This window comes from Maylandia zebra, linkage group LG2 (assembly GCF_041146795.1).
Source record: "Maylandia zebra isolate NMK-2024a linkage group LG2, Mzebra_GT3a, whole genome shotgun sequence".
Lineage (NCBI taxonomy): Eukaryota > Metazoa > Chordata > Actinopteri > Cichliformes > Cichlidae > Maylandia > Maylandia zebra.
In genome coordinates, this window is record NC_135168.1 from 34,907,096 (window position 1) to 34,930,168 (window position 23,073).

Sequence of the window (23,073 nt, forward strand, 5' to 3'; positions counted from 1 at the left end):
CTCTCCAGACAGAAAAAATGATACCATTTATATTGCTTGAACTCTTGATGGGCACAATGGCGTAGCAGATGGTTGCACAAAATGTGCAGCATACATTAAAACACACAAATAATATAACATTAATATAATACTGAACTAGTAACACTCGGATCAGCTGCCTGTTATTTTTCACAAGACTCCAAAAGCTCAACACACAATGCAGTGTTGTTAAACCAACCCAACAGGCCCTGCAGGACATGGTTGGGAAGAAGTGATGTGTGTCACTACTGTTAGCACTTACAAATGAAGGGTGGGTCTGCCTTGGGGGTTTAGGAACACTGTAAAGGCAAACATTAACTTGTAATCTGGTTGGAAAGGAAGTGAAATGGAGTAGTTATGTCTGCTTGTTTGGATACTATTATAAAAACCATTAAGGTTATGAATGTAAGCACACGTGTTCTTAAAAAAACAAGCCCTGTTTTTCTTAAGTAGGTTTAGCCTAAACAAAAGTAATTTTACTACCACAAGTGTAATGTATACGCTGTGCAAACAAGTGCACTCCTTTTGAACAAGACAACCTTTCATCTCTTGTTGAATGGCCATTTACATTGTTAATGAATCAGCTTCTCCAGAGGGAAATTAAACACCTATGTAAACTTTTGGTTTGCAGGAGGATAATGGGTGTAGAAGATGACATTCTTGTGTAAAAATGTGATCTAGTAAGTGAAGGTATGATATGATGGCATGATCAGAAGACAACTGGCCAAAGTGAAATGAATGAACCTCTCAAGCTCGATTACATTCTGAAAATAGCAGCAGCTTATTTTAACGAGATTGCTATGCGGGACTATGCTGTGGATAGGGATTGTAGCAGATCAATAAAATCTCCCTACTATCTATCTATTGCTACCAAAGTACGCTGCTTTTCAGGGCCAATATAATACTACAAACATTTGCTTAGCCAAATAATCTCATCTGCATTTGAAAAAGGTGGTTGCAAATACTGGCTTTTTACTCTAAAAGCCTAAAAGTGACTGAAATTATTAATATGTTTTTTTAACTCTTCCATTGTGGTTTAGACAGAAAAAAATATACAGATAATTTTCCTTATATAAAATACTTTTCCCTACAATTTCAAGACATCCTTATTTGGGACTAGAGCGTCTTGGGTGTATCTGCCATTCATCGAGAAGGCGTATGATGGGTGGTTCCTCTTAGCAATTAGCCAATCAGCTAATAGAGCTAGGGTTGTTTAGGCGGGGCTACGGAGGGAAATCCTGACACACACTGGCTAGCTGTTGGAGCTGGGGGCAGGGCTTGTAGACGGAAGTGTCTCCCGACTGGTCCAGCTGTCATCTAGAAGAGAGTGGAGACCATTTACACCGGCTGCATAGGAAATGCAGAAAAAGGAAAAAACGCTAAAATATGGCAACATCTAAACGATAAGGTCATGACGCCGAACTGAAGGTAGCTATGCCCGACATGTCGACGCTTACACACGTCTGTCGTTACGTTGGAGTAGGTGTCGAAATTGCGTCACGGTATTTCGGGATGTAGAAATGATGACAAGGATTGGTAGGCTGTGTGACATTGAACATACAGGACACGAAACAGACGAGGTCGTTTAAAGAGCCACACACCGGTTCCAACATGTCACGTCGCGAAAAACTCTGAGGTTTTTGACGCTAACGGAAATTCGAGGAGACGTTGCAGCGACTGAACTGGTTTATTGCTTTCTGGCTGCTGTGCCAGTATGCTACAACGTCTCTGCGGTTATCAGCTATTATCCTAGCCTAGCGGCTCGGTGAAGGGAACTACCCTAGATTCAGAACAGACTGGAGACGTCATCAACATTTTCCTGTATTTAAGTGGTTGCTTATCGGGAGGTCATTGCTTGGAAAAGGGAGATCATTCGGTAGGTGTTCGTGGTGTTGGTCGCCGTGACTCTTGAGCGTTCGTGGTTAGCCTGCAATGCATAAACGTACTTTAAAAGTGACTGCATGATTAATGGGGCACATGGAAGGTGGCGGAGCAGCTGTTAGCTTGCTGCTAGCTGCGTAACGACCTTTTGGAGACGTCAGCTTCACAAGCTTAGACTGTTAGCTGCCTGCGCTTGTTTTTCCGTGGTTGCCTTCCTGCTTTAGTGTTATATTTCATCTGAGGCCTCCCATAGCCAAGCGAGTCAATGATTTAATCTCATTGATTGCATCACAAGACCAGGCAGGGTGCAGCCCAAGCACATCTACTGCGTTTGCAAGGCTGTGTGTGTTTTTTTTCTTATTTTCTAGGTGCCAACTCTAACAATCTTTTGAAATTTTGTCATACATTTTCTACCACATTTTAGGATAAAGAAGACTGAGTAAGTCAAAAGTGAACTTAAGATTTACTGGGTGTCCTAAATGGGGGACTACGGGTTTGGAGTTCTGGTGAAGAACGGCAGTGGCAACAAATCTACTTTCCCTGTAAGGATCCCTCCTCACCTGCAACCCCAGCACTCTCACCACCCTTCCAACCCCCCCAGCCCCCCTTCCTTTGTAAACAACACCTGCTCCACCAATGGGGGAAGTGCTTGGCTGTTCCCTGCAGTAACCCCGCACACTAACATGCAAGATGAGATTCTGGAGTCAGAAAAGTCCAAGGCCTTGGACCTCCAGGATATGCAGGAGAAATCTCAGGTCCAGGCCCAGCCTCAGGCCCTGTCTCCAGGCCAGCAGGAGGCCGGTGGAGGCTTAGGAGAGCTTGAGGGAGCTCTACCTGACGACGGCTCCCTGGAGAAGGGTACTTTGGAGAGCAGTGCTGGCAAGGAGAAGCTGAGGATGGAGTCTCCGGTGCTAAGTGGCTTTGACTACCAGGACACCCTGGGAATGGGTACAAGCTGTGCACAATCCACTTCTTCCTCATCTTCTCTGACCAGCTTCAACAACTGGTCTCCTGCTGTCCCATCTACCCAGTCTCCTGTGGTTGGGGAAGACGTTGGAGGTTTCTTTGGTCCCGCTGGCTCCAATGCTAATGGACCACATTTGCTGTTCCACAATTTCTCCCACCATGCTGGCCCTGGCTTTGGAGCAGGAGGTAGTTTCTCCCCACAGATTGGGCCAGTCTCCCAGCATCACCCTCCCACACCTCACCCTCAGCACTACCATCCCCAGGGACAAGGGGTTCCACAGCAGCACAGGCGCTCCCCAGCTAGCCCTCATCAACCCCAGCCTTCCTTCCCTCCACATCCCCATCGCACTGGACCATTTACACAGCTGCCCCACCTTGCTCCTACCCAGAACAAACCTCCCTCCCCTTGGGGAAGCTACCAGAGCCCCTCCACTCCCACATCCACCTCGTGGAGCCCAGGTGGGTATGGTGGCTGGGGAGGTACACAGGGGATTCGGGATTACCGACGGGGTGTCGGCGGCGGGATGTCAGGCCTGAACTCTATTTCGCCACTGAAGAAGTCCTTCCCTAACAATCAGGTAGACAGGGCTGTCATGGTTAATCTCATACTATGTATATTCATAGTAGATATTTGCATTTGCTGATATAAAAGAGACTTGTCATACAATTATTAACATTTTCTCCAGGTTCCTTTGCAAAAGTTCCCCAGAAATAGCTCTGGCATCAACCACAAGGGCTGGGTGGAGGACAGCATGAGCCGCAATGACAGTGTTTATCCTTTCCAGGTAGGCATACAGCTAAAATAAAACACAGGCTGTTGTTAAGGGAATTACTCAATATCTAAATTAAGTAAGTTCAGTAGGTATTGTGAGAAATGATGAACAGAGATGGACTGTGATTGTATATGTGCTTTGTGTATTTTTAACAGACTAAGTATGTAATCCTGTCATACTTGCTTAACTGTATCAAACCATTGAGCAAAACGGGAGATGTGACAGGCAAGCCAGCTAAACGGATGACTTCAAACTTATTGTGTACTGAGATCTTATCTAGATCATTTGGTTAAAGGAGCTGTCTCATCATCTGGTTGATCACATGGGTTTCCTACTGTCCTGATTCGAGTTGTCTCGCGCTCTGCTGCAGCTTTAAACACACTTGATATGCTTTTATATAAAGTGACACACTTTTACTTATGTAGTCTTTATCACCAGTTGTGTGTTGCTCACAGATTTTCTTTGTTTTTAGAATTTTTAAAAATCCAACTCTCCTCAGTTTTGGTTAGAATTTGTATTGATTGCAATGTGGTAAAACCGAAAGTAGCTTTTTTTTTTCTTTTTTTTTTTCTCTCTTCTCTCTCTCACCGGCTCATTTTATGCAGTGTGTCTTCCTATCAGATGCTATCAGATTCAGTGGAAAGATGTCACATTACAAGCGAATGCAGATGACTTTGTAACATACTTTGTTTGTCTCCATTTTCTGTTTAGTGCTCTGTGCTGGATGTCACCACAGGGAAAAATGAATTTTTATTTCTCCTTTTAATACTTATTAGCATCATGGGTATCTCACAGCTTATACTGCTTTAGATGGTGATTTTGGGAAGTGAGGAAGCTAATTGTTGTTTTCCCCTCCTTTCAGCAGGAGAGAACACGGTCCTTTGATGGTTTCAGTATGCAATCTCTGGAGAACTCTCTGATTGACATTATGAGGGCTGAGCAGGATTCCTTAAAAGGTTGGTTCCCACACTAACAACAGTGAGACCTAGCTAGATTTTCTCATTGCTGGCTGTAAATAAATGTATTCAGAAATCTGTGTTTATTCGACACGTAGGAATTTTTTCCATATCCCCTGCAGGACTTGAGTAGCAAAATGCATATGTAATTGCATATGTTATGTTTGAATGTTTCTCTTGCAGCATTGTGCTTTGATGTTAATGGCACTACCCACAAATATTATTCAGCTTTATTAAATCCGTGCTTACTGCAGGCAAACCGTTGCATTAGTGGGTTTGGATATTATTGACCTTTCCAATATGGATGCCTATATCATTTTCAATTCTTGGGTTGCAGTCAGACAGTCAAAACCCCCCAAAAAGTTAATGTAGCTTTCCCTGAACACTTTCCAACAACCTTAATGGAAAACATCAGGTCAAGGCAGGATGTGAAGGAAAATTCTTAAGGACAACCACGGTGCCAAGATAATCAGAGTGCACTTTAGACTAGCTGTGCAATTATGCAACCTTAATGTTGTCAATGTGGTTTTTCTATCGTGAAGCTAAAATCTTCCTAAAAAAGGTGGCCTACAAAAACCCATATCTGAAGATGCTTCACCTTATGTGACACAGTGTCATTTCGTGCAGGTTGTCCACCCTACGTATAAAAACCCAGTTTAAATAATTTGGGGTCAAAGGTGGAACCACTGCTTTCTGTGGCTGTGGGTGGAGCTGCTGCAAGAAATTTAACACTGATTTACAGGTGTTGCTCATTATTTTTCTATCAACTAAAACTACCCCAGCTTTACTCGTTGGTCATACCGATCGGGTGTTTTCATGAACCCTCGGCGCATTATCTCTTTCTTTTGTTAAAGATTGTTTCATGATTTAGATTCATTTGTTTGTTTATATATATTTTTTTTTTTTGGGAAGGGGGGGGGGGTGTTAAACTCTAGGAGCAGCACCTTTCCTTAAAGTTGTGAAAATTCCAACCAGTAAAAGACTATTTGACTGCAACCTTTCAACACCAAAACAATTCCATGGCTCCCCGGCAGCCATTTTGGTAATTCCTTTGCGCAGTTATTGTGGGCTACGAAGACCGGCTTAGACTAAGTGAATTAGATAACCATAAATGAACACTAGGGCACAAAGTCAAATCTGATTTTTACAAAGCCACATAAATGCCTTGGTGGTTTCCCCCAAACATGCATTAAAATCTAACCACGTACACTGTGAATGAGGCCAACGCAGTCTTGAGTCTCTCAGTGCAGAACATTACCCATCTTCTATTAAGTTATGAAAACAATCATATGCAGCATTTTTCCACTGGCATTTGTTTGATCTCGACGCAGACTCCCTTATTAATAAAACATCTACCTTTTGTCACCATCAGTCAGAAGGGAGCCATTTTGCATCACAGCCAGTTCTGTTAATGCTAATTCGAGAGCGTGGATGTGCGTACTTTTTTTTTTTTTTTTTTTTTTTTAAACCTGGTCTTTGATCTTTTATACAGTCATACATGCCATTTTAAATTAGGATGTTTTCCATCTCTTTTTTTCCATCTCTCTTGGCTTCTCAGTAATCAAAATCATATTCCTGTGGTCATATTCACAGAGGTGAAACGAAGTGGTTTAACACACATTTTTGGCCTCATTTTAATGTATATTGCCCTAAGATGCACATTTAGTTTACTTGTACTGACAATGTGAGTTGCATTTGTGGCCTTTTCTAAAAATTTTTTACTAAATGCTGTCCTTTTCCTGTACATGAAGAACACCCCCCCCCCCCCCCCCCCCCTCATTTCAGCTATTTAGACATGAGAGAAGGGAATTAATAGAATTCCTACTCCATTTGGGAAACATTTCATCTCTCAGTTTTGTGAAGCTGCTCCTGTTTTTGTTTTTTTTGTCATTCAGTAAACTTCAGCTTCTTTCACTAGGGCGGACATTCACCTCTACCATTGAATGATATGCAATACTTCAGCTGAAGTCAGCATAGCAGACAACAGTGTCCTAAGATTAAAAAAAAAAAAAAAGTTTCTTAAAATTGGAGTCCAGACCTTCACAACTAATTGTAAATGGTTGATAGAAATTTCCTATATGTCTTTATCTTGTGATGTTTTTCTAAAAACAATTTGTTTTGTTTTACATGCAGCAAGAAGTTATGGGAGAAGACGAGGTAAAGCTTGTTAATGTCATGTCTGTCATTTTGATTTCTTCGATGTGATTTAAACAGCATCAGTTGCCTCTGACATGATTGCTTTGTTTTTGCCTCTGTTTGTCTGCTTGATTTTTGTCTGCATCACTGATTATTCTGTCTTCACTGCTTGAGATCCTTTTTTCCTCTTCAGAGAGTTTACACCTTTGCAGGCTGTCCATCAAGAACTAGTATTAATAGTAATCCTAATTTTATTGCGGGATAAGAAGTGGCAATTGTCCTTTGTGTTTTGTTTTTTTTTTTTTTTTGGTTTTTTTTTTTGGTTTTTTTTTTATTTATTTTTTATTATTTCTTGTGATTGAACTTATTTGGATTAATTCTGATTGGAAGTTAAAATGTGTTAATTAGATCCTTCTCTCGATTAGGTCATTCGTCTTTGTTCCCCATGGAGGATGAGCGCTCTTTTGGAGATGATGAGTCAGGTGACCAGGGGCTTGCTGGCCTCGGTCCAGGCCACTGCTTTGCATCCCTTAATGGTGAACGTGTGGAGCGATATTCGCGCAAGGTGTTTGTTGGAGGGCTGCCCCCAGACATAGATGAAGGTGAGTCATGTTAAACCTGAAGGGGGTCCTTGACTAACTGCAGTTTTACAATAATGAAATATAAACAACTTTTTTGTGTTTTCACATGTTTTATGGCATTTCTAGATTTAAGTTATATATTTACAAGTTATATTTCAGCTACTGTATCAATGGTGTCCTGTGGCATGGTAGTGATATGCAGTGCCATTTTAAATAGGTTTGCTGATGTGCTTGTTGACTAACTGTTCTTTTTTTTTTTTTTTTTTTTTTTTTTTTTTGGGTTTTTGTCTTCTAGATGAAATCACTGCCAGTTTCCGTCGGTTTGGTCATCTTTTCGTGGACTGGCCTCATAAGGCAGAAAGCAAGTCCTATTTTCCACCCAAAGGTGCATCAGAAAAGTTTAATTTGATATTTTGTGCCGTTCAGATTAAAATTTATTTTCTGGTGAGCACTCATTGTTCTGAATGCCCAATATTTCCAGGATATGCATTCCTGCTGTTTCAAGATGAGAGCTCTGTTCAGGCCCTGATTGATGCCTGCATTCAGGAGGATGGCAAGCTTTACCTGTGTGTCTCCAGCCCCACCATCAAAGACAAACCGGTGAGTTTTAGCATTAAAGCTGCATCCACACCAGAAGTGACTTGCAATCATGTGAATCGCACATGTGTCGTTGCCAAACGTGCAGGACCTAACAATCCTTCCTCAACTTCCAGACTGAAGAATATTACTGACTGGAATATTAACAGTAGTAAATACATTAGAGGGGTTAACTAAGGTTAAATAGTTAAATAAGAGCCTGCAAATGACCAGCCAGCAACTTCGAAGTTGTGAAACAAGCGAATCACTTCCAGCGTAGATGCAGTGGGCTTTTTTTTTTTGTTTTTTTTGTTTTTTTTTTTTTTTGGTGTCCATCCTCATTACAAATGTTTTGCATTCTGCTGTATGCTAAATGCAGCACACAAGAGGCTTCTTGTAAAAAGCCCCTGCCGCAACCGACAAGACTATTCAGACTGTTATAATCTATATTACATGAGCACCAAGGCCTTAAAATTATCAGTTCTAAATGTATCTTGGTCAGAAACAAGTAGGACACTGGGGAAATTATTATGCATTTTAAATTTTGTAGGTCCAGATCCGGCCCTGGAATTTAAATGATAGTGACTTTGTAATGGATGGTTCTCAGCCATTGGACCCAAGGAAGACTATCTTTGTAGGAGGTGTCCCTCGTCCCCTGCGTGCAGGTATACATTTGAAGTGACTAATAAATGTATCAAGCTTCTGAGATTCAAACTGTTAAAATCACTCTAAGTTTCATTGCTATTCCAGTTGAGCTTGCCATGATCATGGACCGTCTGTATGGGGGAGTGTGTTATGCTGGGATCGACACAGATCCTGAACTGAAGTATCCAAAAGGGGCAGGGCGAGTGGCCTTCTCCAATCAGCAAAGCTACATTGCAGCCATTAGTGCCCGATTTGTTCAACTGCAGCATGGGGAGATTGATAAACGGGTGAGTTGATCCGATTCTAGTTCCATATTCGTATCCTGAAAATGTAGATGGTATGTTTCAAAATATAAATTTCCCACTTACCAGATCTCTCGCTCTCGCTCTCGCTCTCGCTCTCGCTCTCTCTCTCTCTCGCTCTCTCTCTCTCTCGCTCTCTCTCTTCCCCCCCCCCCCCCGTCCCAGGTGGAAGTGAAGCCATACGTCCTGGATGACCAGCTGTGCGATGAGTGCCAGGGGACTCGCTGCGGAGGGAAGTTTGCTCCTTTCTTCTGCGCCAATGTGACCTGTCTGCAGTACTACTGTGAGTACTGCTGGGCAGCAATCCACTCCCGCGCCGGCCGCGAGTTCCACAAGCCGCTGGTGAAGGAAGGAGGGGACCGACCACGACACATCTCCTTCCGCTGGAACTGAGACAAGAGACCTGGGAGGGACTGAGAGAAAGGGGTAGTTAAGGGCGGGGTATGGGCTATGATGAAAAATAAATGCACTTTTCTTTTAAGTTGAGAAAAAAAATGGTAATATTGATAATTTATTTTTATTTTTTTATTTTTTTAAACTTGGGCCCACAAAAAGTAAATGCTAAGAAGAGTGAAATCCCATTTATGTTTTGACTTTCAGTGTGCATGAGCATATGGATGCATTATATTTGGATTTGTGTTTCTTGTTAACTTGACTATATTTTCTTTCCTTTTTTTTTTTTTTTCATATTAGCTGGCAAAGCTGCTTACATTTGTTGATGAGAGTAACATAAAATTTAAGTGAGGTTCATCACACCTAAATCAGTATACTAACTATGGGAGTTTAGGAAGGGTGCATTTTCTTACTTTTTGCTTGCAGGATTAGAGAACAACTGTACAATTTACCAAAGGTTTAATGTAAATGGTTGAGGTGAACAGTGGTGGAACTCTGTTTCAGATGGATGGATGGATGATTGAGTTTTCCAAGCAGCTCAGCGTATAGCATCTGGCCACGTCACAAAAGACAAAAAAAAAATCTCCCCCTCAGTTCAGTACACATGTTTAAGATTGTCAGCATGAGTTTTCAGGTCTTGGTTTAAAAGTCAACACTTTGTAACCAGAAAGGGCAAACCAAAGATTGGCCTAAACGCATCACCTAAAACAGTCATTGATCTGAGGGTAATCAGGATAATGTTCTCGTACAGTTAAGGAATGGCTGGAGTTTTGGTTTGTGAGTTTCAGCTAACAAAGACACAGCCCTCAGGGCTCAGGTATTGGCAGTAGTATTTACTCACTTTATATTGTCAGGGATATTAGCACTGGAAGCTAACATGCTAATGTAATACAAACTAATGGGAATGCACAGTCCAGTCTCCCTGAGTTGTCCTCATGGTGTACCACTGCACGCTCTACCGTGACTGGAGCTTCTCTCACAAGTGTTGTGGTTGGATATGGTAGTAGCTAGAATTTGCTGTCACAGAGATAAAGATATTATTTTATACATGGCCTGCTGATTTTTGTACAGTGTTTTATAGCTGATTATTTTGTCATGAACATATATACATTTATTATGCACTACTTTTCTAAATATTTTTTTCAATAGTCATTTTAGGCACATTTTTCACAGATGGGAGAACTCCTTTTGCAATACCTCATTTTTTTCACTTGGTGAAAAATAATTTTGTACCTTTGTTACTAAGAGATCTGCATTTATGGTAAACTTAATTTAACAAAAAAGAATGATATTAATATAATTTTCAATTAGCTTTTATATATTTAAGTGCTGGTAAATCTGAAAATTGTCTGGTGCATTAGTGTGATTCTGTAGATTTAAAAAAACAAAACAACAAATATATAAAGCTATCATTAGCCAGTCATATATGGATTCTCCTCTGTCCTAATAAACATCATTACAGGATCCTAAGGCATGGCAAGACCTTTCTAAACTGATTTTGATAGTCTTGAAAATGCATATAATCTGATATTTTGCTCCTAGGTGTAGTCACTAAGATTATCATTAGGGTAAATGTTTTGGCTTTGATCAATGTGAAATCTTCCCTTCTATCACCGGAGTGGATATCAGCTGTTTGAATATTTAGATCCTCTTTCTGGGACTGCCTGTGAGTTCTACTTATTCTTGGCATGCATAAGAAATAAAATGACTAGTGATAATGCAGGACCTAATATAATGCACTAGATCTCCTTTTTTTCTTCTCTCTCTTTGACTTTCTTTATTTCTCTTTGAGATTGCCTCTCTTGTAGCCTCTCTTTACATGATTGAGTCTGCCTTCCTTTACACAGACGTGATGTTTATGCAATCTACACGGTGACAACACTTTAGGTCTTTTTTTTTTTGTAACATAGAGGACACTCAGTAGGACATAGGTGAGGAGACTTGATCACTTTGACCCCCTTTGTGATGTGGCATGCTTTGGGACATAACCTGAATGTGATTTAATGTTGCAAGTTAACTTTGAGCCATTATGTGCAATACTTATTCTTTCCAGAAACAGTTCTCCGCAGTGTAAGTCATTCAATCCATATAAACCATGCAGTCATTTACACACCTTTGTTTCCTATTGTTCATGCTGATGTCTGCAAAAGGAAAAAAATAATTTATACCTGAATTTATTTTTAAACATTAGTTTTGTGCTTATTAACATATTTTGCTACAACCATGCTACTGTGATTGAAAACATTGTGTGTGTATATAATAGGTCGATAATGTATTTACCGTTTGCTATATTTTCAGTTGAAATGAATTACTGTCATTTTGATCAGTTTTTTTTTCTTTTTTTTTTTGTCATATTTTTTTGGGGTGATGTGTTCAACTCGTTGACGTGTCTAGTTTTTCTAATTGCTGTATCTGTGCTCCACATTTTCACATGGGAAAAAAATGATTATGTCTGTTAGTATTACTTGATTGCAAAATTTCAATAGTTTTTAATTAAATGATGGGAAGGTTATATTTATTAACTTTTTTTTTTTTACCTGATATCATTTTGATTTTTTTTAAAGTCATTTCACATTTATATGTAAGTTCCAATTTTTATATTTTCTCGATTAATTTGCGCTACAATACAGACGTCAGTTTTTATAGTTGGTTTGTAGTACTGAAGTAAAACAAAGATCTAATGTCATATATTCATTTGCTGCCAACTGTTTGTAACTGTATGCATACATTTGAAGTATTTGTAATGTGAGATGTTGAACGAATAAAAAAAAAAAAAAACGCTGTGAGGAAGAATCTGTCCTGTGTGTTAACGGGAAATTCTCTAAACTGGAACCGCGCATCTATTGCCATTGTTGTGAAAGGGGTTGTTTTTTTTTTTTTTGTTTTTTTTTGTGGCACAGCCATGGGTTAAATCTGCTCAGATTAAGCAGTATTTAAAGACTGTTGCTTGTTTAGTCTTCTGTCCTGAAAATCTTTGCCTGTGTAGCTGCATTTGTTTTCTTTTTAAATTTATTCAAGTGAAAAATTTGCAAACAGTATGGGAGCATAGAAGATTGTTAGTGCAAACTGCTAATCTAGACAAACTATTTCTAGGCGGTAATGATTTTTGTCCTTGGGCTAAACCTGTAGTTATTATCTTGCAACATCTAATTAAGTTTCATGTTCCAGCTATTCCTCTAACCTTATGTATTTTATACTTTTTTTTTTTTTTTTTTTTTTTTTTAAAAATAATACTCCAGACGTCCATAAGTGGGTCAATAATGACCTGCATTCACTTCTTATGGAATTTCATGGGAACTTGTGATTTGTAACTGTCAGCTAGATCTATAGATCTATAGATCTCTATATAACCAAAAAGAATTGGGGGGACCACACTTTGTGGTCCTTAATATTATTTTACAAATGACAGACAGCATTCAGACAGCAATTCATCAGAAGTGATTGTGCATTACAGGGGGAGGTTTCAAATGTCTACTGCACATGCCAAACAAGCTTGTCAAGTATGACCAGAAGATTTTCTGGGTTTGTGATGCAAGGATCCTCTTTGCAGTATTTGGAATGGTTTACAGGGAGGCAAATTCAATAGAATCTGAAGGAAAACATTGTCCAGTAGATTCAGAAACACACAATGCAACATCACCACAGTTAACTTTCTCCCCAGTGTGCCTAAGGCAGACATCGTTCCTCTGATGAAGCCTTCAGAGTCCTGGCTTACAGCACAGTGTTAGGATTCAAACTTACTATGGTCAGCTATGTCAACAGGAAAGGAATGGGTGTTGTACTCCTGAGCACATTGTATCAAAATTAAATTGTGAATAAAAATACCAGAAAGGGGAGGGGGGGGGAACACAATTGATCATATTCTATAAGACCAAAGGAGGTGTAGATACTATGGACCAGATGGCACATATATCTGCCAGTGTAGAACCTAGAGGTGGCCCATGGTGCTGTTGTACAACTTGACGCTGCCGCCCTGAATGCCTACACCTTTTCCACGGCTTAGCGCCCCAAATTCAAGAATGGTATTTTAAATCCATGACGGGTCTTTTTCACTGAGCTCTCAAAGGAGCTTGCCACACCACATATGAGAAGTCAACTGGATGGTTGTTCCCAACTGCAAACATCGATCACTGAAGCAATGGGAAGCTGTGGCATGAGAAAAACCACAACTTGGCCACAGGAGAAGAAGCAGATAGGGCAAGCCAAGAGAACAAAATTTCAAGTAATGAAGATTGTAAAGTCAGACAGGGCCGTGCAGAGACGTTTAAAGGGGCGGATGCTCAAAGTTAAAAAGGGGCACATTGAACCAGGCTGAATAACAACAACACACATTCATCAAGAATCTAATATGGGCAACAAGGCAAAGCAAACGTAGCTGATGTTTTACCTGATGGGTACAATGTTGCTGTTGAGGGGTTTCTGCTGCTGCTGCAGCTGATAGTGCTGGAGGGCAGGGCTGTGTTGATCTGAGACTGTAGACATTAAAAAGTCCATAGAGATGGTAGCTGATTAAACAAGTGTCATGAGATAATAACAAAATGCAAAGATTGGTGACAGCGCTTGGAACCATAAGGCAACAAAAAACTGTGAGAAATAAACTAGGCTCTGCCTGTGAATCACTCTTTGCTTCTCTTCTTCGTTCCATCCCATCTTTTCATATATCACTTTCCACTTGCTGTCCATCTGAGAACAAGGCACAACTTGCTATTGCAATAAACTATAATCTAATTATCCACACCTAACAACTCTTGCACTTAATCTATAATAAAATGATGACAGAAAAATGTTATAGCACTGCCTTTAGTAGCCTCACACAGCTCCTACTGTTCCCTCCTCATGTCCTTACCAGGCATGTCTGGACAATGTTATATCATGATTAATAATTTAAAAAAATCCATATACATAAAACAAACACATGCACACACACACAGTGACATTTTAGACCTTCTTCAGAATACTGTATATACTATGGGCATCTCGGTGCTGATCCAGAATCCTTACATTATTATTTATTACTAGAGCTACAATAATAAAGCAATGAGGAGGGGGAAGTAATAAATATGAAATAATGTATTTATGATGATTCCATTTGTTTCACTATCCACTCTGTGCAGGGGCAAAGCTTATTACATTTTTAAACTGTAGAGATACAATAATTTTACTGCTGTAAAATCCAAATTTTGTCTTATTTAAAATATAAATCGAATATAATCTGCTTCTTAATGTATGTTCTTTAAAATACAGTGTGTGTTTTTTAATATATTATAATTATAATAATGCATAATTGTGAACATGCATATTAGATCATTTTTAGTGAAATATAATCCTTCCAGAAAGGCAGGAAAAGCGCTGTAACTTACTTACTAAATATGTTCTCTAAAACGGTGACAGAGCAACAGACCCATGACAGCCTTACACAGATAGCCAGCAGCTATGACCAGCACTACTTGTGCAGTTAATAAAAAGACAGGTAATGTTTGTCACGCTGTTGCACACACAGCACGCTCGTTTGTTTCAGTTCGTCAGTTGCTACAAGACAACTTACCAACGTGTACGTAATAAGCTGATACTCTTGGGTGCTATAGGCTACAGTGTACGCTGCACACCTACTTACTGGTTTTGTCGCATCAGTCTGTATGGAAGAAATATAGTAAGTCTGTGTCTCTGAGTTAACTTGTGTTTCTCCTACAGCTCCAGACCGCATAAAATGCGCGTGCTCTTTGTGAGCTCGTTCCCGGCTCGTAACCAGCGCGTTCTGCCGTCAAGGGTGATCATTGGTTAAATGTGATCATGTGACTGATGCAAGTCAGATCCTTTTATTTAGCAAAACTGTGATTAATAGTTAAATATTATTGTTGAGGGGCACAGACAGGACTCCGCACGCAAACACACATAAAAAAATAAATTAATAAAATTAAAAAAATTTAAAAGTTGCCTCAACAAAAGGGCACTTTGGGCACTCATCAGGAAAGGGGCGGGTGCTCAAGCCCCTCTAGCCCCCCCCCCCCCCCCCTTTGCACGTGCCTGATAGTCAGATGTCGGTGTGGGAAATGCAACGTACCTGTGTGTAGGGATTACAGCCTGAAACAGGTGGTTGTCACAACTACATTCAGTGACGGAAAAGGCTAGAAAAGAGAGAGGAATTGTCTGGACAGTTACACACACATGTATATACTGTCTCACACAAACACACAAAACGGATTTTGACATCGTTCTGTTGCTGTTGTGTATTTTTTTTTTCCTTTTCTCATTTTAAAAATGTTTTTAAAAAAGTTAAAAATACAAAATACTTCAAACATTAGAATCATTCTTGTGTGGATACATCTAAAGGTTAATTCAAGAGATAGTATTCTGGCTATTTTCGGCATCCACATTTTTCGAATAACACTGCCACCTGCTGGTCGTTACAAGCACAATACAGAAAAAGGCAGAGTAAGCACAAAGTGTCATCCGTCAAGTGTGAGAAGGTGTGAAAAAGAGAGATGCGGCGAGTCAAGACTGTGTATGTCCCCCAGTTTGGGTCACAGCAGAGCTCGAGTCAAAGAACTGAATCGGATAAGACAGAGTCCCTTTCTCAGACCCCGAGGGAGAAGACTGGGAACAAGCGCCGCAAAGACAAACGCGCAAAGCCTCGGTCCATCTTGAAAGTAAAAATACCCAGACTCACCAGCCACAGTTTGCTCGGAAAAGTAACAAAGGACAACAAAACGCCGGCAAGGTCGATGTTGGAGCCTGCAGTAAATGATACCAAGGCAGCAATGAACCAAGGAGGAGAAAGGCAGTGTAGTATTTTGGGTAACTTTAGCTAATAAGCTAACTATGTAGCATTATTAAGGCTGAACAGTTAAGTGAGCTGTTGCTAGCTTAAAAAAGAGCACAGGTCTTGTGATTTCCGGTATATGCTCCCCAAAATTAGTATAAAAATAAAAATAAGGTATAAATGACTTGTTGGCCTATAATCTATGAAAAATGTCTTTCATGAATAATAATGATGGTAAATAATTTGGAGCCAGAAAGAATATTCCTGTCACAATACACAGTACAAGTACAATAATGCAGTCATAAAGATACGTACAAAACACGTAATGTACGTCTGTGTGTTTATGTATATATAGACAGATATACAGTACCAATGTGTAAATAATGTTGACTACAGCCTATTTACCAATACAAGTAAATAGGTTACATATAAAACACATATATTTACAACCATGCATGCATAGTTAACTCATAGAGAAAATTTGCTTTGGATGCAGAAGTAGATCAGTGAGCTCACCGCACACTAGGACAATTGAGTGTAAGTGTGCCGTGTGTAACATTTGTTTTGCAATTTTCAAGTAGGGCCATGCTTTAAAACTAGCTGCGCAAGCTGATGAATGATCTTCCCAAAGTCCGGCCTGCCCATCCATTTCAGTGTCCTCTTCACTCAGTTGCTGTAGAAACACTTAACTACTGTAAACCAAATACCTAATTTGAGTTTGCACTGCAAAAGCCTGTCGGTGATGTGGTTTGTATTTTTCAGTGCCAAATTGTATGAATTAGTGTAACTTACAGTTGAAAGTTTCAGTACAATTTAGCTAAGGGCCACAGTGACTTGACTGCGTGGGCCTGGACCTCCAAGACCTGTGCATAATACTGACACTGCTCCGGACTGAACAGAAATAAGAGCGCTCACTCTCACATTCACCCCTCTTTTCTTTAGCGGCTGTGTTTATGTCTTGTGCTCTCTAAATGTCCTAATTCATGCGATGTCCTATTATTCAAAATATAGTTTAAAAATATGTAAAAGACAGCACTGAGGGATGAGTGAATGGCAAAAGAAATATATGTGCAGTATATTTATAGTTGTTTTTGGCTTTCACCAGTATTAATCAGTGTTCCTTAACACAAGTGTTAAAAAAAAACTTAAAACTGTATTTTTTACAGAATGATTTCAGTAATTTTTAGTATTGTTCTGTTAGCCGCTTCCATTACTAAGTGTTTTGTATGAAGTTTGTCTTTGACTGTGTTTGAGTGTTAGTGTTGTTTACATAACTGTATTAAGCTTTTTGCTGTTATGTCCACCCCCAGGGCCAGCTCATTTCACATTGGCCTCCTTAATATCAAGCTGGTGAAACTATAAACCTAGACTGAAACTAAAAGTCTAACACAAAGCCAGTGTTCTTTTAGTGTCAGGCCCTAGCCTGGATAAATGGGGATTGTTGCATCAGGAGGGGCATCTGACGTCAAATCATGGCCAAGTCGAACATGATGATCATATGTGGAAGTGATGGTGGATGAGTTTAAATGGGATCAACCATCTAAAGTAAGGGACAGTTCACAAGTAGGGTGAGGAAGCGAGTGCAGGCAGGGTAGAGCAATTGGAGATAGGTGTCAGTGATTTGTGACAGAAGGATAGCAGAAAGAGTGAAAGGGAAGGTGTGCAAGATGGTAGTGAGACGGTTTGTAGACGGTGGAAATGAGTACATAGGAAGGACACCTCAGGTTGAGCAGTTTGGAGACAAAGAGAGAGGCGAGGCTGAGATGACTTGGACATATGCAGAGGAGGGATAGTGGATATACTGGACAAAGGAGGTTGAATATGGAGCTGCCTGGCAGGAGGAAAAGAGAACTCAGACCAGGTTCATGGATGTAGTGAAGAAGGATATGCAGAGAGTTAATTTCACAGAGGAGGATGTGTGAGATAGGGTGAGATGCATGCAGATGATCTGTAGTGGTGATTTCTAAAGAGAGTAGCTGTAAGAAGAAGTAGAAAGTGGGCAATCATGGCTCAAGAGTTGGCAGTTTGTCTTGTAATCAGAAGGTTGCCGGTTCAAGCCCCGGCTCGGGCAGTCTCGGTCGTTGTGTCCTTGGGCACCTACTGGTCATGGCCAGAGGGGCCGATGGTGCGATATGGCAGCCTCACTTCTGTCAATCTGTTCCAGGGCAGCTGTGGCTACAACTGTAGCTGCCTCCACCAGTGTGTGAGAGTGAATGAATAGTGGAATTGTAAAGTGCTTTGAGGGTCTCGAAATGCGCTATATAAATGCAATCCCTTATTATTATAAAAAAAAAGCCTAATATTCATCCTGTTTGTCATTGTTGCGGTCAGGTGCTGACACTGCAGATGGAGATGTTTTCTTTTTCTCCCAAAGATCCACTGGCAAAGCAACAAACGAGAAAGAAAAGGTAGGTGGTGTGCAAAGTGTGCAGCAGAAAAATGGTAACAATGTGTACCAAACAAGTTTATATAGTTAAAATTAGTGTAATTTTAAATAGCTTGGGGTTTAATGGCAAACAAAAAATTGTCTTCTATCAGGCTCACTGTATATTGAAAACCTCTTTATGTTTTACTTTGTAATTTAACTTTAGCGTGACTGATCTTTCCTTAAACTCTAACTTTCAAAAGTTAAATAAAGGCTCAAACTGTGCATCAGGACTTCTAAACAGGCATGCAGTTACAGTAAAAAGTTTGTGAACCCTTTGAATTTTTCTCTCTTGTTGCAAAAATATGACTGAAAACATTACAGCATGTAAAAAACCAACCAAAAAAAATTTATTCTTTTCGTCAAATGTGAGTTGTGGAGATCACTTAATGTCTATGTTATTCAAATAAAATTATTTACACACGGTTGTGGTCCTGTTGATAGGACACCTGCCTTTAATGTACTTCCAAATTTACAGTCAGTATTTGAGGGTCATGTTAATTTCTGCTTGTCACAGAAATTAATTCAGAAATCTGATGTTTTGGGTCATATTTATGTAGAAATATAAATATGGCTCACCAAAAGTTATATGTGTATTTTGTGTCCTCTAGACCCACGAATAAGGCAAGATCTATTTACACCATTTCTCTTTTCCCTTTCCTCTGATTTTTTCCCCTTCACTGGATAGGCGAAGCAATTTGTTCTTAGGACCATCTCCAAGATGTTGGAGGAGAATCAGCTTATCAGACAGAGACTGGATGCTCTCACTAAGGCCAAATGAGTCTGCGAGGATCATAGTGGCCCACAAACATAGTAGGCAACTTGCTAGTACTCAGCACAAGTGTTTCTTTAAATCTTTGTTCTCATCGGTTGCCACATTTACTTTGTTAAGCATTGGGTGTGTGTTAGAAGTGTTGTTAAAGGTCAGGTTGCTGGATCTTGAAGCAGTTTGCATAGAAATGCATTTCTCAGAGAGAACCACCGTTTACTGTGTTTAGCTGAAACTGTTATCTTATTAAATCGGTCAGTGAAATAATTGTGCAGAAGTCTTCTTCAAATTATACATATTTTACTGACTAAATGTTAACTGAGTCTACATAACATGACAGCGCCTTTAACAGGGCTCTAGACTAACCTTTTTCCACGGTTGCACTGATTTTCTTAGGTGCAACCAAATTTTTCAGCCGCATCGCTTAACCCCATAGTTTTACATGTTCGCTTTTTTTTCTTTAAAAAAGATATCAAAGTTGATGATCCCGACTTCATCCATGGTCCAGGATGTTGCAGGAATTACCTTTATCCACCAGAGGGCACCACCGCCTCTCATATTATTTTTTGTTGGTCTTTTGGTTTTCAGTTATTCAGCAGCAACAATTTTATAACCAAAACAGGAAACCTTATAAATGTTTAAGTTGCTTGTATTGGAAACACTCAAAAAAGAGAAATTGGGTGGTTATTAAATTTATAAGAGTCTAACTTGTAATTTGAACAAAATCAGAATATATAAACATGGTGAATGCAATTAAATCATGTATGATGTGCATGCAATTCAACAACGTAACACTTGTTAAATATATTCTTGTTGAAATGACATGATACAATCTAGCAAGAGTGGTTAGTTGCCTGGTTTCGTGATATCACACGATCTTACAAGATTTCAAACTGCAGGAAAATCACTGAGGCAGAAAAGCGTACACACACCACATGTATGCTATTGCTATTTATTGTGGTTTAACCTGTTTAAGGACAAGTGCCCTGTCCAGGGTGTACCCTGCCTGTCGTCCTACAACACCCTGGAGTTAATGAGAGAAAATGACAAGTGGGAGAGATCAGTGGAGTGACAACTTTGTGAAATTTGTTATAAATCTATTCAACTGGAGGAAAAAAAAGATGCATATGACAAGTTTCATGTTAAGTAGAATCTAGACTTTGTCAAACACTCCAAAAAATAACTCTTTTTAATTCTAATGTGTGAACTTAAAATAATCATAGAAAGGATTTCCACGTTAATAAATGGCTTTCTGTTACCATTTTGTTGGGCTAACGGGGCTTGTGCTTTGCTTGAGAGAGTTGTTTTGCTCAGACTAAGAATTTGCTTGTAATGTGTAATAAAAGCTTCAAATTTTAGGGCACATTCGGCGCCTGTTATTTTACATTTTGAGAAAGAAGATAGTTTGTGATTGTTTTAGCAAAAAAAACCAAAAAAGTCAAAAGTAAAAATTTTAAATTGTTTTCACTGTATTCATTGATTGATTCACTAGTTTAAAGTAACATTTTTTCATTAGTAGAAATAGGAAAAAATAAGAATTTTATTAATTGTATTGACCTCTTCTGATTCCCCACAGGTTTCAATGTTGAACTTAGAACCAAACGTTTCAAGTTGATTCTCTTTGACAGGATTGATATTAGTATATCAACTTGAGAGGCATGTGGCAGTGATTATTTTAAGTGTAATATAATTGCTGTTAAACCATGGAGTCGCACAATTTAATTTAAATTGTTCCGCAGTTTCTTAATGTTTTGATTGATGAGCCTCATTGCCTCTGTGTTCAGAGGTCACTTGTTTTACCCTTTTTCCCTCCACACATATCAGGGCAGCCGTGTCAGCAATCTCAGCAAGAGTTCAGCAAAGTTGTGTCTCTGCGACCATAGTGTGCGCTAAAAAATACAGCTCTTAATGTCTTAACATGATGTTGCGTGTGACACAAATTTTTACACAGTAGATTGTTAGCTATGTTGCTGTATAACCTTGAAATTAAATGGTGAAGGTCTGAATGCAAAGTGCTCATCGGTGGGTTAAACTGGTATACATTCAATCACCTCTCAGCCGCCAAACTATAGAACACATGCATTCAAACATGTGTCTCTCAGACCAGCAGCCTGTCATTTTAAACAAGTCTGATGACAAGGTAGCCCTTTAAAAGTAAACACTTTTTTTCTGAAGACCCCACAACAAAAATTGCACAAGTTTTTGTACATTAGAGTCCCAATTGACAGAATCATAACTGTGTCAGGTTTAAAAGAATGTAGCTTGAAAAAACGATTTAGGCACAATGTCAATACAAGTCTACAAAAAGAGGCCTAACTTTGTTCACATATCTCAGTTATGCTCAGTTTGAGGGGAGTTCTTCTTTCTCCTTGTCCTTCCCGATGTTGTGCATTTTTCCATTGTTCGGTTCCGGGTCGCTGCTTGTGCAGCTGACCGGCCAGCTACCTAGCCTGACCTGTCTCCCCCATGTGATGTTTGTGTATTGTATGTACGATCGGCAAAGTTACTCTCTTAATTGCCCCTTGGGGATAAATAAAGTCTTCTGAATCTGAATCTGAATAACCTCTGTTCATAATTTGATGTGCTCTGTAGCAAATAGGGCGTGTGGTTTTGAACATAGTAAACAGGCAGTTTATTGAGGGTGTTCTTAAAGCATGGAGGATAAATGTGCGTTGGGGTGGTATAGAGGCCTTCAAACAATCAGAGCTGCGGTCTGCGAGGAGACTGGCAGACTGGCAGCTGTACCTTCAGACGGTGTTGCCAAGCCTGTTGATCACTGGTTAGCCGCATTGTTTACATGGTCAGAGGCGTTGGAATGTCAGTCCACTTTAAAACCAGCGCTTTTCTTTTATTTCAGGAAATAATGTAGTTGAGTACAGCTAAAAACATTACAGGGAAATCATTCACAAGTGGATACAAGTACCCAAAGTGGCATATTTACTATGATGACTATCCTTTAGTCTCCTGAAAACTCAAGATAGTGGGCATTTTCAACATGGCTTTATTTATTTATTTATTCTTCAGATAATGTAAACTAGAGTTGCCATTTTTAATGATTTTAGCCAATTCATATACTTTACCATGTGGAAGTTGAGTTTGGAAGTCTGATATTATTCAGAAGTTTGCCTTTTTTCATAATAGTTTGCTAGCAGTGGAGTGGGCTGTAGTAGTACAAGTTATACTTTTTGCTTCACTCGCATCTACTTGGTGGGCCTGTTACACTCCTCAATAGTTACCCCTGTCTTACCCGTGGCCCCCCAATAGCTTGCTGTGTATGGTGACATAGGATTTAAACTGCATCCACACAGGAAGCTGGTCACGTGTTGCTTTGTTTGGTAACTGGTCGCTAGTGGACATTTCAGGCTCTGCTTAACTGGGTATTTTCTGATATATTCACTACTGATCATATGTCAGTCAATGGCGTTGTGCTTCTCACTGATAGTTACATCAGCCTCTCTCCTCAGTGTTGAGAAAAGTGAATCTTGGGATTACCCCCTGGGGTTTTTAATGTGGTCGATTTAAGACACAAATGTCATTAATCTTTTATAGGCTGAGGTCGCCACACTGCTGCAAATCACCTGTAGTGTGGATGCAGCTTTAGAGGGATTTCAGAAGGTTTTTCGTTTGATCTCTGACTCCTGCAGTGCATGTCTTGGGCAAGATACTGAACCCAAAAGCTTGTGTTTGCATAAGTGCATTTACCATAGATTAAAATAGTAGACTGAAGAATAAAGCAAACACTAAAGTTCTAAAAGTTTAGCAGACACTTGCATGAAAATCTGATGGTGTAGTTAGATTAGTTGAATAGTAACCTCACAAGAAGAAGCTTTGAACCCCACTTCATACCTAATGTCTGGGATAACCTCTCATGAAGTGAGAGTGAACATAAGAA

At 39.7% G+C, this 23,073-nt stretch overlaps 1 protein-coding gene and 1 long non-coding RNA gene across 5 annotated transcripts; both read left to right on the plus strand.

Moving 5' to 3' along the window:
• Positions 1 to 1,231: 1,231 nt before the first annotated feature.
• LOC101482364 (cytoplasmic polyadenylation element-binding protein 4) lies at positions 1,232 to 12,007 on the plus strand. Of its 4 annotated transcripts, none has more exons than XM_014412121.4 (11): positions 1,232 to 1,446; positions 2,324 to 3,443; positions 3,552 to 3,650; positions 4,504 to 4,594; positions 6,728 to 6,751; positions 7,156 to 7,332; positions 7,607 to 7,696; positions 7,793 to 7,911; positions 8,438 to 8,552; positions 8,638 to 8,819; positions 9,000 to 12,007. In XM_014412121.4, exons 2-11 carry the CDS (start codon positions 2,379 to 2,381, stop codon positions 9,225 to 9,227), a joined length of 2,190 nt encoding a protein of 729 aa, XP_014267607.1. In that variant the 5' UTR covers positions 1,232 to 1,446; positions 2,324 to 2,378; the 3' UTR covers positions 9,228 to 12,007. The 4 variants fall into 4 exon arrangements, with proteins under 4 accessions (XP_014267607.1, XP_076747660.1, XP_076747672.1 ...); XM_076891545.1 differs by having other exon boundaries at positions 1,233 to 1,446; positions 4,501 to 4,594; XM_014412120.4 differs by lacking the exon at positions 1,232 to 1,446 and adding an exon at positions 1,484 to 1,894 and having other exon boundaries at positions 4,501 to 4,594.
• Positions 12,008 to 15,608: 3,601 nt separating this feature from the next.
• On the plus strand, positions 15,609 to 19,463 carry LOC143413924 (uncharacterized). The gene is made up of 3 exons (XR_013094486.1): positions 15,609 to 16,022; positions 18,319 to 18,395; positions 19,101 to 19,463. It is a non-coding gene; the product is annotated as an uncharacterized LOC143413924 (long non-coding RNA).
• The last annotated feature ends 3,610 nt before the right edge of the window (positions 19,464 to 23,073 follow it).